At 38.7% G+C, this 19,102-nt stretch overlaps 1 protein-coding gene across 2 annotated transcripts in view; it reads left to right on the forward strand.

The window, feature by feature from the left end:
- The window catches only part of ppig (peptidylprolyl isomerase G (cyclophilin G)), a 47,419-nt gene extending 31,943 nt beyond the window's left edge, over positions 1-15,476 (forward strand). For both annotated transcript variants that reach the window (XM_072579265.1, XM_072579264.1), the window contains exons 11-13: positions 1,931-2,018; positions 5,558-5,700; positions 13,297-15,476. In XM_072579265.1, the coding sequence (XP_072435366.1) occupies positions 1,931-2,018; positions 5,558-5,700; positions 13,297-15,196 (2,131 nt within the window). In that variant the 3' untranslated portion in view covers positions 15,197-15,476. The remainder of the gene's footprint in view (positions 1-1,930; positions 2,019-5,557; positions 5,701-13,296) is intronic.
- The last annotated feature ends 3,626 nt before the right edge of the window (positions 15,477-19,102 follow it).

The following is a 19,102-nucleotide window of genomic DNA, read 5'->3' on the forward strand; positions in this document are numbered from 1 at the left end:
ATCTGGACATTTTGCAAGATGTCACCATCTATTTTCCCATAGTCTATATCTTCTATATCCGATTCTACAGTAAATACTGATGCAAAATTTTCATTTAGTATCTTCCCCCATTTTCTGTGGCCCCACACAAATGCCGCCTTACTGATCTTTGAGGGGCCCTATTCTCTCCCTAGTTACCCTTTTGTCCTTAATATATTTGTAAAAACCCTTTGGATTCTCCTTAATTCTATTTGCCAAAACTATCTCATGTCCCCGCTTTGTCCTCCTGATTTCCCTCTTAAGTATACTCCTACTTCCTTTTTACTCTAAGGATTCACTTGACCTATCCTGTGTATACCATACATATGCTTCCTTTTTCTTAACCAAACCCTCAATTTCTTTAGTCATCCAGCATTCCCTATACCTACCAGCCTTCCCTTTCATCCTGACAGGAATATACTTTCTCTGGATTCTTGTTATCTCATTTCTGAAGGCTTCCCACTTTCCAGCTGTACCTTTACCTGCGAACATCTGTCCCCAATCAGCTTTCGGAAGTTCTTGCCTAATACCGTCAAAATTGGCCTTTCTCCAGTTTAGAACTTCAACTTTTAGATTTGGTCTACCCTTTTCCATCACTATTTTAAATGTTATCTTTTAGTTACATAGTTATTTCTCGCAACTTATTCTGATGCATGCAAGTTGTAAAAGTATGATACAATGTGTGTTTTCTCAGCAATATTCAAATAACATGTTTACAGCACAGAAGTAGGCTGGTTGGCTCATTGTATTGATGCCACTTCTCTGCAAGAACAGCTCAGTTCATTCTACTTTGTTTCCCTTTCCCAGTAATCCAGCATTTTTTCCTCTCTCTTCAAGTGCTTATCTTATTCCAATTTGAAAAGTGATTGCGTCTGCCTCCACTGCACAATCCAGCAGTGTATTCTAAGTTCTAACCATTTGCTATGTATCTAGGCTACTGCTCGACATTCTGCAGCAAGTAATTCACCTTCCAAGAGTTTGTCCATGATCTACAAGGCACAAGTTAGGAGACTGTCATTAATATTGTTTATATACCTGCATAAGTGTTCTTCCAGAAACTTAACGCTGTCCACATCAAAGCAAACCATTTGATCAACAAATAAACAAAAGACTGCGGATATGGAAATCAGAAACACAAACAGAAATTGCTGGGAAAACTCAGCAGGTCTGGCAGGATCTGTGCGGGGAAAGCAGAGTTAACGTTCTGAGTCCAATGACCATTCTCCAGAACTATTCTGATGTTCACTCTGCCTTCTGTCCACAGATGCTGCCAGACTTGCTGAGATTTTTCAGCAATTTCCTTATGACCAGCACCCCAAAGTGTCGCCAGTGTGGCTTGTATCTGGAGAGCAATTTTATGTTAGTGCAGAGCTTCAAAGAGTTAATTAATCAGCTCTAAACTGAAACAACTGTGACTGAAGAGAAGAGCATTGGCTAATTAGATCTGTGTTCTTCTTCAATTAAGGTCCATGGACCCATCTTGCAAAAAGGACCAAGAAAGTGTTTGATTATGGGGGGGAAAAAATGGCAATATTGTATAAATACCTATGTTTGTTTTCCTAAGAAGTAAATAATATCACTGAAATTGTAAAGCTAATGCACTGTATTTATATTAACATGATAACATTTTAAACAGTTCATAGTTGCATTATTCTCCTGGCTGACTACATGTTCTTCACCTTCTGTGAACTTGAACTCATCCAATCCTTGCCTTGGCACAAAGTTCTGCTTGCACACTATCATTACCCTCAGTGACCTATATTAGCTTTATAATTCTAATTGAGCATCAATGATCCCTACCTCAATAATCCCACTAGCATTACAATACCATAAATGTTAACAGTGACTCTTTGTTCAATCAAACAAGTGAGAGTAAATATTGTTGTAGAATAATAGTCTTTATCTTGAACAGCAATATATCAAATTCACAAATGTCTACATATCAAAGAAGACTCCTAGTAACCAGGTCAGGGCGAAAAATTAAAGGAAGAGGACCACGGGTAAGTAAATGTTTTATGGAACTACATTTGTTTCCCTTAAAGCTGTTGATAGAAGGAAATTAGAATTTTAATTTGGTAGAAGTGGCAGGGTTGATTAAGTGAATAAGTTCTCAACTCTTAATCAAGTTCTATTTGATTCTTCAGAACTGGACTGACAGCTGAGTACAAAGGGAGTGATGTCCTTGGGAGCAATCGTTTAAACTGAATCTTTGTTCGTGAAATGGATGTAAAAGCTCTCATGGTCATGTTTGAAGAGGAGTGTTCACTTCAAAATCATTACTAAAACAAATTAAACAAATACTTGTGGGACCTTGTGATATGCAACCTACTGCCATATTTTCTTACATCACTGATTGCACCTGAAGACTAATTCATTGGTTGTACAAAGTTAAAAATCATGCAACACCAGGTTATAGTCCAATAGGTTTAATTGGAAGAACTAGCTTTCGGAACGCTGCTCCTTCACTGGGTGGTTGTGGAGGACACAATTGTAAGACACAGAATTTATAGCAAAAGTTTACAGTGTGATGTAACTGAAATTATACATTGAAAAATACCTTGATTGTTTGTTGAGTCTTTCATCTGTTCGAATACCATGATAGTTTCACTTCTTTCATGTGTAAATCACAAAACTTTTTTTTTAAAAGTTACATTCTCAGGTTAACTGTAACAATTGGTGTTAACCAGGCAATATGTTGAAGGTGTTAGCCCCCTGTATTCTCTGTCTGTGCCATAATGTTTAGACTGATTCTAATCTAAAAAGTGAGTTAACAGAGTCTTACATGAATTCATGCAGTTTTTGAGCAAAGTACAATGTAACTCTGCAAGTACAAATTCACCCTACAAACGTATGTATGTGTGTCTGTCTGGGTTGGGGGGTTATGAGTGTGAGAGAGAGTGTATACGTGTGTGTATGTGAGTGTAGAGTGTCTTCAGTCTGTGAGGGGGTGCATGTGTGAATGTGGGAGTGTTCCTGTAAGGGTCTGTGTGCGTGTGTGTAGTGCAATGGTAGTCGCCTGTAGTGTGACATGAACCCAAGGTCCCAGTTGAGGTCCTCCCTATGGGTATGGAACTTAGCTGTTAGCCTCTGCTCGGCCACTTTTCGCTGCTGCCTGTCCCGGAGTCCGCCTTGGAGGATGATCACCCGAAGGTCCGAGGTCAAATATCTTGGACCGCTGAAGTGTTCCCAAACTGGGAGGGAACACTCCTGTCTGTCGATTGTTGTACGGTGCCTATTCATCCGTTGCCATCGCCTTTGCTCGGTTTCCCCAATGTACCATGCCTCAGGGCATCCTTGCTTGCAACATATAAGATAGACAAGGTTGGCTGAGTCACATGAGTACCTGCCACGTACATGGTGGGAGGTGTCCCCACCTGTAATGGTGGTTTCCATGTCCAGACTCTTGAAATGTCTTGCGGTGCCTACCGTGACAGGGTTGTATGGAGTTGTCCTGAAAGCCGGGCAGCTTGCTATGAACAATGATCTGTTTGAGGTTTGGCGGTTATTTAAAGGCAAACAGTGGAGGTGTGGGGAAGGTCTTGGCGAGGTGCTCATCCTCATTGATAATGTGTTGCAGGTCACTGATAAAACTACACAGTGATATCAACAAGTTTCATCCCACCATCAAACTCACCATGGACTACTCTCGACTATCTGTTTCATTCTTGGACCCATGCGTCTCCATCAGGGATGGACACCTCAGCACCACACTCTCTACTGCAAACCCACAGACAACCTCACAATGCTACACTTCTCCAGCATCCACTCAAAACGTATTAAAACAGCTATCCCCTATGGACAAATCCTGTGCGTACACTGGATCTGTTCAGATGAGGAGGAACGTGACGGGCACCTGGAAGTACTCATTGATTCCCTCATAAGTATGGGGTACAATACTCAACTCATCGACCGCCAGTTCCGACGTGCCACAGCAAGGAACCGTAATGACCTCCTCAGGAGACAGACACTTGCTGTAAGCGACAGGGTACCTTTTGTTATCCAGTACTTCCCAGGAGCTGAAAACTTATGCCATGTTCTTTGTGACCTGCAACACATTATCAATGAGGATGAGCACCTCGCCAAGGTCTTCCCCACCCCTCCACTGCTTGCCTTTAAACGACCGGCAAACCTCAAACAGATCATTGTTCGTAGCAAGCTGCCCGACTCTCAGGACAACTCCATACAACCCTGTCACAGTCGGCACTGCAAGACGTGTCAGAGTGTGGACATGGATACCACCATTACACATGGGGATACCACCCACTATGTATGTGGCAGGTACTCATGTGACTCAACCAACGTTGTCTATCTGATACGTTGCAGTCAAGGATGCCCTGAGGCTTGGTACATTGGGGAAACCGAGCAGAGGCTACGGCAACGGATGAATGGGCACCACAGAACAATCAACAGACAGGAGTGTTCCCTCCCAGTTTGGGAATACTTCAGCGGTCCAAGATATTCAACCTCACACCTTTGGGTGACCATCCTCCAAGACGGACTTCAGGACAGGCAGCAGTGAAAAGTGGCAGCGCAGAGGCTGATAGCGAAGTTCCGTACCCATAGGAAGGACCTCAACCGGGAACTTGGGTTTATGTCACACTACAGGTGACTACCATTGCACAGTACACACATACTCCTACACACACACACTCACACACACGCACGCGCACACACACGCGCACACACACACTCACACTCTCACATGCATCCTCTCACAGACTTAGACCACTCTACACTCACCACACACATACGCTCTCTCACAGACACTCACAACCCCCCCACCCCAGACACACACTCCTACAGACACACATTCCCACACTCTCACATGCACCCCCTCACAGACTTAAGACACTCTACACTCGCATACATACACTCTTTCTCACCCTCACAACCCCCCACCCCAGACAGACACACACACACCCACACACCCCCATGCACACATATACATATATGTTTATAGGGTGAATTTGTACTTGCAGAGTTACATTGTTCTTTGCTCAAAAACTGCATGAATTCATGTAAGACTCTGTTAACACACTTTTTAGATTAGAATCAGTCTAAACATTATGGCACAGACAGAGATCACAGGGGGCTAACACCTTCAACATATTGTCTGGCTAACACCAATTATTACAGTTAATCTGAGAATGTAACTTTTTTAAAAAAAAAGTTTTGTGATTTACACATGAAAGAAGTGAAACTATCATGGTATTCGAACAGATGAAAGACTCAACAAACAATCAAGGTATTTTTCAACGTATAATTTCAGTTACATCACACTGTAAACGTTTGCTATAAATTCTGTGTTTTACAATTGTGTCCTCCACAACCACCTGATGAAGTAGTGTTTCCAATTAAACCTGTTGGACTATAACCTGGTGTTGTGTGATTTTTAACTTTGTACACCCCAGTCCAACACTGGCATCTCCGAATCATTGGTTTTGTAGAGTAATTTGAGCATTGAGATTGTGAATGATGTTACATAAATACGTTAATTGGGATTCACATATTTATGCATTCTAAACATGATCTTGCGCAGCGCTATCGAACACCTTCAAGATCAAGGTCTCGGTCCAGAGATCGATTTCGGCGCAGTGAAACTCCCCCACACTGGAGACAGGAGATGCAACGAGCACAAAGAATGAGGGTTTCAAGTGGAGAACGATGGATCAAAGGAGACAAGTAAGTATCACAAAGCTACTCAAAGTGATCTGTATTGTCTCCAGATAAGAGTATTTTAAATATCCCATTTAATTTATAGGCTCAATATCTCTTGAAATTTTTATGGGTCTTTGAAATATTAGCTTTTTTTCTGGGTGCTTACTGGCTGCAAAATTCATTTAGTAGCGTTTCATGTAAAACTTTGGATATGTCAAAGCTTTGTGACTTTCAGAAGATGACAAAGTAGATGTATGTGTTCCATTAACTTCATGGTGAAAGAGGTAATGCCCAAGTATAAGGATTATTATAATCCTCTGGGAATTAGATAGTAGATGGTTTTCCAGAGGGAATTCCTGTATCTATTTTCATGTTAATTACACCAAAAATTCCTTTTAGGTTTTTCAGTTGTTGCATGGAAATTAACAGAATCCAGTTGGCTCTTTGATATGTAAGGCAAGTTTCAAAGACAAATGAAATGTGGAATTATGTTTTTGTACTCTTAGCTGCTTGAATGGTGGAATTGATTATGCTGTGTTTGCTTTCCCAAATGATCGTTTTTGTTCCAATACATTGATAGCACAAAGGCTGGTGGCCCCTTTTTCCCACTTTTGTTTCTGCCCGCCTCCAATCCCAAATTATAATGTTGGGAGGAGCATTGAATGGTTATCTACACTAATCAGGTCTCTGTATAGAATTCCTTTGTGAACTGATGCGATTCCAGCTTTATTCGTTTGTTATAGAGCATTTAATTATTGAACTGTTCGTCACAGATAGTCTTTCTTTGTTTCTGTGCAATTATTTTCCTTGCAAATAAGTTTAATGGTATTAGCTGAACATCACTATCTGGTTTTGTGGTATTTCTCCAATTCTTTGTTGATAGGCGTCCATGGAGAGCAGCTCATTTGAGTCTGAGGTAAGTACACTGTTATGGTATGTGGAGGACTGTTTTACATTATAGGAAATGTGGTTTTGCTAATGGAAACTACCATCTATTGTGAATGCAAATGAAAGAACATTGAGGCTGTACTCTTATAGTGGCATATCTGTGTGTCAAAAAAATTAATTTCATGTTTATTCAAATGTTTGGCATCTTGTCAAATTAATTTGCCTAAGTGAATTTGTGATTCTGAGAGTTTTGATGAAGCTGGAATACTCTGTTCTCGTTCAAGAGCCTATTACTACTGCTGAGCAGCTTATACTTACATTAAAGTTGATGAGCTCTGCTCTTGCTTCATGCTTCTCTATCAAAATCTCAATTTCTGGCCACAGGAGTAACTGATGCAGAAATGTTGTTTTAGTCTTTTTTTAACTAGATGTAATAAATGTACGACACTCCTAGCTTCCTCCCAAAACTCTCTTATTCAACCCAATTATGAAAATTATTTATCAGAAAAGTCTTTCTCTACCAGGTGTCAACTTTTTTTTTGTAAGGGCCCTTTGAGACATTCTCATGGATTGCATTTTGACTTTTCAGAAGCTGCTTACTTATTCTCAGCAATTTCTTTATCAGATGATGTGGGGTTTTCTTCTTTAATCTGCATGTAGATTGGTCGAAACAGCTTGGTCAGGGTAGCCTTGAAGAGGAGTTTGTTGTGTGTATCCGTGATAGTTTTCTTGAGCAACATGTAATGGAACCGACAAGGGAGCAAGCTATCCTAGATCTGGTCCTATGTAACGAGACAGGAATAATTAATAACCTCATAGTCAGGGATTCTCTTGGAAGGAGTATGGTTGAATTTAAATAAAGCTGGGTAGTGTGAAGATAAAATCTAATACTAGGGTCCTGTGCTTGAAAAGGGGGACTATGATAGAATGAGGGAGATCCTGGCTAAAGTAGACTGGAAACAGAGACTTTATGGTGCGGCAGTTGACAAGCACTGAAGGACCTTCAAAAAAATTTTCAAAGTGCTCAGCAAAAGTATATTCCGGCGAGAAGGAAGGACTGTAAGAAGAGGGGGTAATCTGCGTTGGGCGCCTAATAAAATAAGGCAGGCAATCAAAGTGAAAGAAAAGGCATACAAAGTGGCCAAAAACAGCAAGAATCTAGATGATTGGCAAAACTTTATAGATCAACAGAGAGCCAGAAAAATAGCTATAAAGAAAAGTAAGATGGAACATGAGAAAAAACCAACACAGAATATAAAGACAGATAGCAAAAGCTTCTATGAATATATAAAACTAAGAGTGGCTAAAGTAAATGTTGGTCCTTTAGAGGATGAGAAGGGACAGTAAGTTATGGGATATGATGAAATGGCTGAGGCATTGAACAGGTACTTTGCATCGGTCTTCACAGTGGAGAATACTAATAACATGCCAGTAAGAAATGAAGCTAGGTGAAGACCTGAAAGCAATTATTATTATGGAAGAATTAGTGTTGGGTAAGCTAATGGAGCTAAGGATAGATACGTCTCCTGGCCCTGATGGAATGCATCCCAGGCCACTAAAAGAGATGGTGGGAGAAATAGCAGGTGGCCTAGCAATAATTTTCCAAAATTAGCTGGACTCTGGGGCAGTCCCAGCAGATTGGAAAATAGCAAATGTGATGCCACTGTTTAAAAAGGGAAGTAGACAAAAGTTGGGGAATTATAGACCAGTGAGCTTAACCTCTGTAGCGGGGAAGTGCTTGAGTCTATTATCAAGGAAGAAATAGCAGGGCATCTCAAAAGAAAATGTCCTATTGTGTAGACACAGCATGGGTTCATGAAGGGCAGGTCATGCTTCACAAATCTTTTGGAATTCTATGAAGACATTTCAAGCCAAGGTGGACAACAGGAACCCAGTGAATGTGGTGAACCCAGATTTCCAAAAGGCCTTTGACAAGGTGCTGCAAATGAGACTGCGCTGCACAAGGATGCATGGTGTTAGGGATAGAGTATTGAAGTGTTAGAGGATTGGTTGACTGACCGGAAGCAAAGAGTATAAATAAATATTCTGGCTGGCAGTCAGTGACTAGTGGTATGCCTCAGAGATCGGTGTTGGGACCACAATTATTTACAATTTATATACATGATTTGGAGTTGGGGACTACATGTCCAGCGTCAAAATTTGCCAGTGACACTAAGATGAGTGGCAGAGCAAAATGTGCAGAGGACTGTGCAGAGGAACATTATTACATTGAGTGAGTGGGCAAAGGTCTGGCAGGTGGAATACAATGTTAGTAAATGTGAAGTCATACATTTTGGTAGGAGTAACAGCAAAATAGATTATTACTTGAATGGTAAAAATTTGCAGCATGCTGGTTTGCAGAGGGACCTGGGTATCCTTGTGCATGAATCACAGAAGGTTGGTCTGCAGGTGCAACAAGCAATTAGGAAGGCAAATGGGATTTTGTTCTTCATTGCTAAAGGGGTTGAGTTAAAAAGCAGAGAGGCAATATTACAGCTATACAAGGTGCTGGTGAGGCCACACCTGGAGTACTGTGTGCTGATTGGTCTCCTTACTTAAGAAAGGATGTACTGGCACTGGAGGGTGTGCAGAAGAGGTTCACTAGGTTGATTCCGGAGTTGAGGGGGTTGGCTTATGAGGAGAGACTGAATAGACTGGGATTATATTCATTGGAATTCAGAAGATGAGGGGGGGATCTAAGAGAAACATAAAATTATGAAGGGAATCGATAAAATAGAAATAGATAGGATGTTTCCACTGGTAGGTGACACTAAGACAAGAGGGCATGGCCTCAAGATTTGAGGGAGCAAATTTAGAACTGAACTGAGAAGAAACTTCTTCACCCAGAGGGTTGTTAATCTATGGGATTCCTTGCCCAGGGAAGTAGTTGTCGCGACTTCATTTGTTGCTTTTAAAGCTAAGGTAGATACTTCTTTGAAAAATAAAGGAATTAAGGGATATGGTGAAAACATGGGTAAGTGTTGCAACAAATGGAGACAAAGGATAGTAAGTGCAGAGATAATGAGTCCACAAAAAGATTAGCAATGATCTTACTGAGTGGCAGAGCAGGTCCGGACGGCCTACTCTTGCTCCTAGTTCTTATGTTCTAAGAGACCACAGATGTGAAAAAAAACACTAAGCAGACAAATTAATTCTTTTAACTTGGAATCTTTTAAATATGATGCTCCAATTGATTTACTATAGACACATCTTCCATATCCCACTGGCATAATGGAATCGTAATGATATTGTAAGCAGCCCTTCTACTAATTATGCCACGATTGCAATAAACCACAGTTCCCCAATGCCAGACATCTTGTAGTGAGTCGCTGTCCCTGTCACAATTTCAAAAATCCACTCCTTGTAACAAGATAGCAATTTGACCTTCTTCAGGGCCACTACAATTAATTCAAACCTCCTTTCATCAGATCAGTGATATTTTTCTTGCACTGCTTGCTGTTATTGAGGATTAGTTCAGCCAGTTCACTTGATACTTCGATGGTGAATGCCTTTGGAGTATTTGATGAGCTTTAAGTTTGGGCACATGTGCAATAGCAGTCTATTATGATTTACAATGTGACGTTAATTTCCTTGGTGAGCCTTTTTTTGGTGGGAATTTGATTTCCTCTTCACCTGAGTTTAATTTGAATTCAGCATTCTTTCAAATACAAGTCATGGAAGGGTTGGTTCTTTTATACGTAGAAGGATATAAAAGACTAATCCATCAAACCTTTACATATCATTTGCTAAGTACAATGTAACTGCCAGTCTTCTTTAAACCCATGCTGCAGCAGTGGGCTGTGCTTCCTCCTGATATTCAGGATATGCAGTAACTGTTTTAGAATCAAAAAATCAACAAGCTGCCCTGTCTGCACACCACATATTTCAATGCAACAGTTCAAATAAAATTGTTTGATCCAATCGGGTAGATAAATATTAACACTAAGATAGGTTTTTAAGTGTGGCAAAATCAAACCCGACGCACCAATTAGAGCATGTAGGAATATTGCCAGTGAACATTTTTGGAATTTTTTTAATAAAAAGAACTCTGCTGTTTTCCCCAGTACTATATATCTTTGTCTTTTGTTAACTTTCATTCTTGATTTGTTTTTGATTTAAAAGCATTCAAAATCAAAACAAATTCCAGTTCCAGCGTCCTTTGTCCAAAAACCTTAGGTTTGGTGCTTCTCGGTTGAATGGTATTTTCGATTTTAGCATACGCTTACCTTACCCTCTAAGATCTTTTGCTAATCATCTGACAATGAAAAACACAATTTAAGTCTTGAAGTTGTACTTCCCCTAGTCTGTTGGGGAATGGGTTTACATTTTCTTTTATGAAAAACTTGATGGTATCTGTAACCTTTATTTTTTCATTATCTCTGCACATTGCTATTCTTTGTCTCCATTTGTTGCCACACTTCGTAGTTAGATCTGCTCGGCGCCCTTTTGAAGAAAGCTAGGCTTGGCCAGAACAGACCTAAAACTGAAGTTTTTTCCAGTAGACTCAAACCATGCTGTAGACATGCTAAGCTTGGAATGATGGTGAAAAAAACCTCAGTTGTAGGCCTGTTTGAGGGAACCTTCAGTTTTTAGGTATTTTCGGTTTTCACACATGCAGATAAAGAATAGCCAACCTGTATATCCTTCACCTTTTCATGAAATATTTAATGTTGCACAAGATCATTACAGATAAGGGAATCAATTCATCTGTCTTAATTCATCTTGAATAGCCCCACCATTCCACACACCTTTCTTAACACCTAAATATTGAGTCATTTAATAGTAAAGAATTTTAGTATTGCTGAGAAAAGTCACATTTTGTTGAAGCCTTAAGTCTTGCATTCATCAGGGCATTTACAGAATTATGAAAATGAAGGGAAATGACATTTTATACTGTCTGAGATCAGTGCTGTTGGTTGGTAAGTTGACTGTGATTACTGGAGGTGTTGTTAGGGAGAATGCGTCCAGTTAGATAATGGCTGACGGTTAACTGCCAAACTTCATTTAAATTTAAACAAGGCAACTAGACTTTGGCCAAGGCATTGTCCTGAGGACTGAACCAGAAAATGGCCAACACACACTAAGTTGAAACAGGATCTTTGTGTGTACATGTCCTTAAAACTGCAAAGAACAAGGCCCCTTTATGAATATATTTAGCTTCGAGTACATCCAAGGGTGACACATTGTAAGCCCAACTGACAACCTTAAATTGGTTTAGTGTAATTCTTAGTCACTCTGGATTATTTAGAAGATATTGTGAAACTGCAGAATCATATTTAACATTAGGTATGTACCCTGTTTGCAAAAGTCAAAACCATGTGTTTTTTTGAGTAGTTTCTGATATTTTGAGTAATTTCTTATTCATTTTGAGGATTTTAGCTTTGTCCTTCAATTTTGATCATAACTAAAGATCTTTATTGTGGAATTTAGTCATCTGCATTTTGGAAGGTAAGATACAAAGTTGTGCAGGATTTCCACAACCATTTGAATTGCCAGTTCTTCACAAAGGAAAACAAGAGGTCGGGCAGGCAAGATCTTTCCCCTCCGAATGCTTATTTTTTTTTAGTTTACTAGGTTTTTTTTTGAGTAATGAAGTTTCCTGCTGAAAATCAAGGGTAGCTTTATGCTAATTAGGAAGTACTTAAAAGGACTATTGAAGGCATTTTAAAGTTGTTTATCCTTGTATTATTCTAGTAAGTATGGATTTGCCGCAAATTGTTTGTGTTTTAAACTGGATTTGAAGCACAAGGTTGAAAGCAAATTATTAAGTTTTGCTTTATGGGATGTATTGATGCATTTTCACCTAAATAAGTTTATGTACAGTATTTGAAAATATCTAAATGAAGTTGCTAAATAAATTACTGTGCCTAATGATGAGTATGGGATTATATTGCTCAATTTGTATGAAGAAATAACTAAGTTTATTTTGTTTATGACAGTGTGTTCTGGATTAGTTAATATCAGGATAATCATAAATTGGGGTAGAAGTTTATAAACAATGTGTCTATTTTATCTCCTCTTGACTTAGTTTGATAATTTTTTTATATAAATGGCTTACTAAGTTTGTCGTAAGCTTGCTGTAGCTTGGTCCATTTGTATTTTCAATTTATTTTCTATCACCTGAAATCTCAGGAATCTTAATAATTTGCTTGCATATGTTAATTCTTCAAATTCAGAAAAACAATCTGAGCAGTTGATAGTATCTAGCCATAAGAGATAGGAAATTTAACTGCTCTTTGTCCCTTCCAAAAATGCATTTTGTAGATATATGTAATTGTAGCATCCATGCAGACCAGTTGTAACCTGCTATCAGAGCCATTATTTTCTTCCTGTTTAGCATTTCATTCATACTGTTACTACGTGTTCTTATGATTTTTTATTGCCAATTCAAGTGATAAAATGAAGTAAAAGCTCTTCCATATGCAGTAAATCTTAAGTATCAACTCCAAATTCAAATATATATTTAAACAAAAACAGAAAATGCCAGAGATCTTCAGATCTGACAGCATCTATTTGGAGTGAAGTAGTTAATGTGTCAGGTTGATGATTTTTCCATATAACTGTTGTGATGAAAGATTAGCTTGTTTTCTCTGCCCAGATGCTGTCTTACCTGTGTGTTTCCAGCATTAGCTATTTTCATTTCAAACTTCCAACTTCTACAGTATTTTGCTTTAATTCTGTAAGTTTTGCTGTTGCTAATTCCTTTCTTTCCTCTCCAACTGCTGCTTAAAGGGGTGAAGTGAATGAAAAGAAAGAGAACCACAACAATAGAAGCCCAGACAGAGGGAGAGAGCGAATGTCTTCAGACTACAAGCCAGACATATTGGATAGTCCGAAAAGGAGCAGAGAAAGGGATAAAAAAACTGACCGAGAGACTGGGAGGAGTCATCGATCTAAAAGTAAAGAAAGAGAACTGAAGAAAACAAACAGAGATGACAAATCTGACAAAAGCAAACCTAAAAAGAGAAATAGATCAAGGAGTAAAGAAAGAAATCAAAGCAGAAGCAAAGATAAAGAAAAACATGACAAAACCAGAAGCAGGGACAGAGAGCAGAAACCAAACAAAGAAAAGAGAGCAAATTCAAGAAGCAAAGATAGGGAGCATGCAAAGGGCAAAGAGCGGGATAAACCTGTTAAATCAAATAAAGAGCAGGGAAGACGTGAAAAATCTCAAAGCAGAGAACAGAGTAGAAGTAAAGAGAGAGGAAAATGTGCAAAGTCAAAATCTAGAATTCACGATCGAGAAAAGAGTAGCAGTAAAGAGAAGGGGAAACGGTCCAAGTCTCGAAGTAAGGATCGAGAACAGAACAATGGCAAAGAGTTGGAGAAACAAACCAAATCAAAATCTAGAAGTAGGGACCGAGAACAGAATAATGATAAGGTGTTGGAGAAACAAGTCAAGTCAAAATCCAGGAGTAAAGAACGGGAGCAAAGTAACGGAAAAGAGGGGGAGAAACAAGCCAAGTCAAAATCCAGCACACGCGATCCAGGGGAGATTAACAGTAAAGCCTGGGAGAAACGAGCCAAGTCACAATCCAGAAGTAGGGAACGGGAACAGAATAACAACAAAGGGAAGGGAGAAGAGACCAATTCAAGGAGTAGGGATCGAGAACAAAGTAACAGCAAAGGGAGGGGTAAAGAAGCCAAATCAAGAAGCCGAGATCGAGAACGGAGTAAAAATAGAGAGAGGAGAAAACGAGTCAGATCGAAATCCAGAAGTAAAGATCGTAAACAGAGTAAGAGCAGAGAGAGAGCAAAACGGGCCAAATCGAAATCTAAAAGTAGAGAAAGAAGTAAAAGCAGGGAGCGCGATAGAAGGGCCAAATCAAGATCCAGAAGTCGAGAACAGAGTAAAGACAAATATAGAGGGAAAAGGGCCAAATCTAGAAGCAAAGATCGGCATAAAAGTAAAAGTAAGGAAAGAGGACGTCGAGACAAATCAAGGAGTAAAGATAGAGTAAAAGACAGAAGTAGAGAAGGAGAAAAGCATGCAAACTCAAGAAGCAGAGGCAGGGAACAAAAACGTAAGGAAAACTGGATTAAATCCAGCAGTAATGATGAGGAACAGGGCAAGAGTAAAGATCAAGAAAAAAGAGCAAAATCCAAAAGTAAGGAAAGGGATAGAAGTCAGAGCAAAGAAGCACACAGGGACAGGGATAGAGAACAGAAAAAGAGGGCACGTTCAAAAAGCAAAGACAGAAGAACCCCTGAGAAAGATAGGTGTGATAATTCAAAGAAGGAACAAAAGTCTAAACATTCAGGAGATAATCCAAATAAGGAGAAAGACCTAAAGATTTCTGAAAATCAAAATTCAAATGGGAAAATAATACACAGCAGGGAGGGTGAAAAACCAAAAAGCCAGGGAAGGGATCATAGCAGCAGCTCTGAGAGTCTAAAAGAAGATGAAGATAGGAATAAAAAGGAAAAAAGTAGTAGTCCAAGCTTGAAGAGGAAAAGGGGGAGTAGTAAAAGCAAAATATCTGAAGAAAAGTCTGCATTTAGAAGCAGATTATGTGAACATGATGACAAAATTAAGAAGTCTAACAGCAGAACAAAAAATCGGAACCATGAGAAAGAGCAAAACTCAAACTGTGATTCATCCCCTAGTTCAGATGAAGATAGAAGTGAATAAATGTGCTTTATGGACAAGTGATCAATTGCCAATAAATGTTTCTGTGATTTGTTTTTCAGAGATATGTTAGGGACATGTCTTTTAAACCTGGATTTCAGTTTGAGTTTGTTTTTTTTTGACAATCTGCAGCCTGGATTATTTGTACTACTGGACTTTTAATAAATTTGTAAAGTGTTGCAAAAGATGATTTCATCTAATGTTTTAATTTTGGAGCATTTTGGTTTTTAGCTTTTATTTTGTGATGTTTCTGAAACAGACCAATAAATAACTTTTTATTGGAGTTTGATTTTAGCGTTTTCCATAACAGCATTTTTTTGTTTGAATGGGAATAATGTATCTGAATGGATTGAAAGCTTTCTGGTAATTGCCATCCTGCTACTTTTTTTTCACAGCAATGGGTAGCAGAGATCTTGAGTGAAATGAGTTTAAACAGGTTTGACCTACTTCCTTATGTATTAAATTCACAGCATAGCATGGGTACAATGCAGCATTATGCTAAAATGGGAGTGTTGCTCGGAGACACCCCTGGGATGGTTGTTATTGGGAAGTGGGGATATAATGTTAAGTCATCTTGAAACTGATATTCTGCAATATACCTACACTGCACATGACCGAAAAATGATTCATGACACAGGAAAGAATTTTCCTCATCTTGGTGATAACAGGAATTCACTAATATTGTATATTTTATTTTCAGCATCACTGCACAGTACTCTGCAACACAATAGCTTAGTGGTTTGCACTGCTGCCTCTCAGAGCCTGGGTTGGATTCCAGCCTCCACACTGTCTATGTGGAGTTTGCACATTTTCCCTGTGTCTGTGTGGGTTTCCTCCCACAATCCAAAGATGTGCAAGTTAGCTGGATTGGCTGTGCTAAATTGCCCAGTGTCCAGTGATGTGCAGGCTAGGTGGACTAGCTGTGGGAAACCAGGTTACATGGATAGGGTAGAGGTGGGTCTGGGTGGGGGATGCTCTTCGGAGGGTTGTTATGGTTTTGATGGGCCAAATGGCCTGCTTCCACACTGTAAGGATTCTATGATTCTATAAATTTGACTTTCATTTATCAGTATAATGTGTTGCAGAATCTTTTTCTTTAGCTATAATATTGAAAACGTGCATAAGACAGAAATGCTTTCAATTTGGAATTGAAGTATAGTCCCTAAAGTTTTCATTTAATGTAACGTCTTACACAAAGGTTTAATTTCATGTATTCGGTTTACTCGTGTTCAATTTGCATTAAACTGAAACACTACAAAATATTAAATTCTTTTAAAAAGTAATTTTGCTGGGCTGAGAACTACACATGTTCATGTGACCGCGCAGAATAGCAAAGATCTTGATGTATAAACAAAGGAATCCCACCAAGATGCTGCAACATGTTCCAAAGTTTTAAAATAGTATTTCTAATGACTCCTGTGGAATTTGTTTCTTGCTGTGATTGTTCATATACTCTGTACATTGCAACCACAGTCCTGAACAAACATGCTTCATGTAGTGAAATGCCATGCTACAACATGTCCTATACTTGTATATTTGGGCAAACATTCTTACCTGGGGTAATTTAGAGAAACAGATGCTCCAGTATCCTCATCCCTTCTGATGTTTTTGGCAAAATAGAATTTCTTAACAGAGCTTCGCTAAATATTTTGTCTATGACATAACAATGTTTCTAGTTGTATGCACCAATTGTGCAACCAGGCCTTGATTCCATTGTTATATTTTAGATGTCTTCGTGATTTGGGGCAAGCAACATTTAACATTTTATTTCGTTTTTTTTCTTGAAATTGTTTGAAAATTGTCTTTTCTCAGATTCTGCCTTGAAGGATCATCTGAATGTTTCTGATTTAAATCTTTTGATATGAAAAGATAAAGATCAAAATCTTTTTCTGAACTTTTGAAGCAGGTTTGTTTTTCCACAATTAAATTCTGTAGTAACTTTATGGAAGTTGTTCCTTCAACAGATGTATGGTTATTAGTGTATGGCCCTTGTGTTTTTTTTACGAAGTTCTATCATGCAATAAAATCATTGCACACATTTTATTTGTAAAGCTTATAACGAATTCTACCTTGCAATAAAAGTATTAAGTTCTTCAAACAGCATTTTATAAATGAGAATCATTTATTAGTATATTTAGTGATTATTTAAAGCAGCAATACTCCATTCTAATCCTATAATATGCAGAGGTATTTTGTGAAACACAAAGGTTATAGATATATATACCTATGTATTGATTTGTAGTTAACCTCTAGTATTTACATTAGTCTTGAAATCTTGACTGCCAAAATGTTAACTGGTGAAGAAAAGGAAAAGTCTTACGGTTAAGCGTGAAAGTTATATAACCTTATAACCTTATCTTGGTTATAAGACAGCCTGCTGAAATTAGGGTCTCAGCTTGTTCTTACTGTGTTGTTGAGTCTGACTCCAAACTTCAGTATCATACTTACACTTTTGTACTTTATGTTTCCAAAGGCACTTTGTTCTATCGCAGCATTAAGTGCAGACTTCTGTTTTGTGTTCTATCTGTTTCCCAACTTGGCAACTTTTGAGGCTTTTTCCCTACTACACTCCTGATCCTACATGAAAACAAAACTTCAAATTCAAAATGGTATAGTTCCGCAAGTATTGGTGTGTAGGTAGGAGAGGGAGGAGTGTGCAGGGGAGGGATATATCATTAAGTGTGTGTATCCTTCTTAAGCATCTGTTGGAGTAATTCCCAAATCTGAAATCAATGAGATGAAATGTTGTGCGAACTTAGAACAGATCAGGGATCAGCATGGTTTAATAGTACAATATGCATTGTACTTGTGATTTAAGCTGCTTGTACAATTGATTTTGTTTTTTTTGTCTGTCACAGAATGTGACAATTTGAAATAAAAGTTTTGACGTTCAGTGGCATGGCCTTGACTCATTCAACCCATTTGTTAACTCTTGTGACATTGTCCAAAAGGGAAAGATATGAAAGTTACATCGAAAATAATTACATGCACTTCTGTCCTGATTCTTTCGCAGGGGTGGAGAGGGTCTTTCACTTAGTCAAAACAATGTCAGAGCCTTAATTCCAGAAGTGTTGTCCCTGAATCTGGTAACAATTCTTTATGCCAAGGGGGAATGTGGTGGTGATTTGTAATTTGCACATTGGTGATTCACAGGGGCAACTGCACATGTAAAAGTGCAGCTTCATTCAAATAGGTGCAATTGTTTTTTTTAGTGGGATGGCCAAAGTACCTTAATTTTACACATTTCATGGGAAAGGCTAAACTTGTGGGAGTTCTTTGAAGAGTGGGGATAACATTTTAGTGAGTTTGAGGGACACCTTTGGAGAGATGAAGTGTCCTGGGAAGAGTTCAAGTGCCCGTTGGGATTGTTAGATATGGACATGAATACGCTTGAAAAGTGGAGTGGGAGGGTGAGAGAGTTTTGTTTTATTCTTAAGTCCTGTCAACTCCAGCCTGTCAACTCGCTTCAGCATGCTGCCACCCCTCTGATTGCTTTTGCTTTTGCATTTGAAAATGACTCCTGCCTATTGAGTTAGGTTTGCAGAATTTGGAATAATTCTGGCACTTCACTCCAAACTTTGGGAACAGCAAAATCAGGACTCTCTTTAAAAATTCTTCATAATTCTGGAAATCATTTTTTCCTGAGAATGAAATTGACAGATTTATCTAAGTTGCTGATTCAAGAAGAGATATTCACCTTTTCATTAAAAGAAACTGGTTCAATGCAGTCTTTGGTTCCCAAGTAAAAGCGAGCAATTCTAAAACCTGTCAGTACAGTAGTATCGCTGTTTGAATTTGGGATGATTTTTAAGTAATAAAATGCTAAGTATAATATAGCAGATTATTTTGGGAATAAAGGTAATGTAAATGACACAAAGGTGTTAATTACTGGGGCCAAGTGGGAATGTT

Source organism: Chiloscyllium punctatum, chromosome 10 (assembly GCF_047496795.1).
Source record: "Chiloscyllium punctatum isolate Juve2018m chromosome 10, sChiPun1.3, whole genome shotgun sequence".
Classification (NCBI taxonomy): domain Eukaryota; kingdom Metazoa; phylum Chordata; class Chondrichthyes; order Orectolobiformes; family Hemiscylliidae; genus Chiloscyllium; species Chiloscyllium punctatum.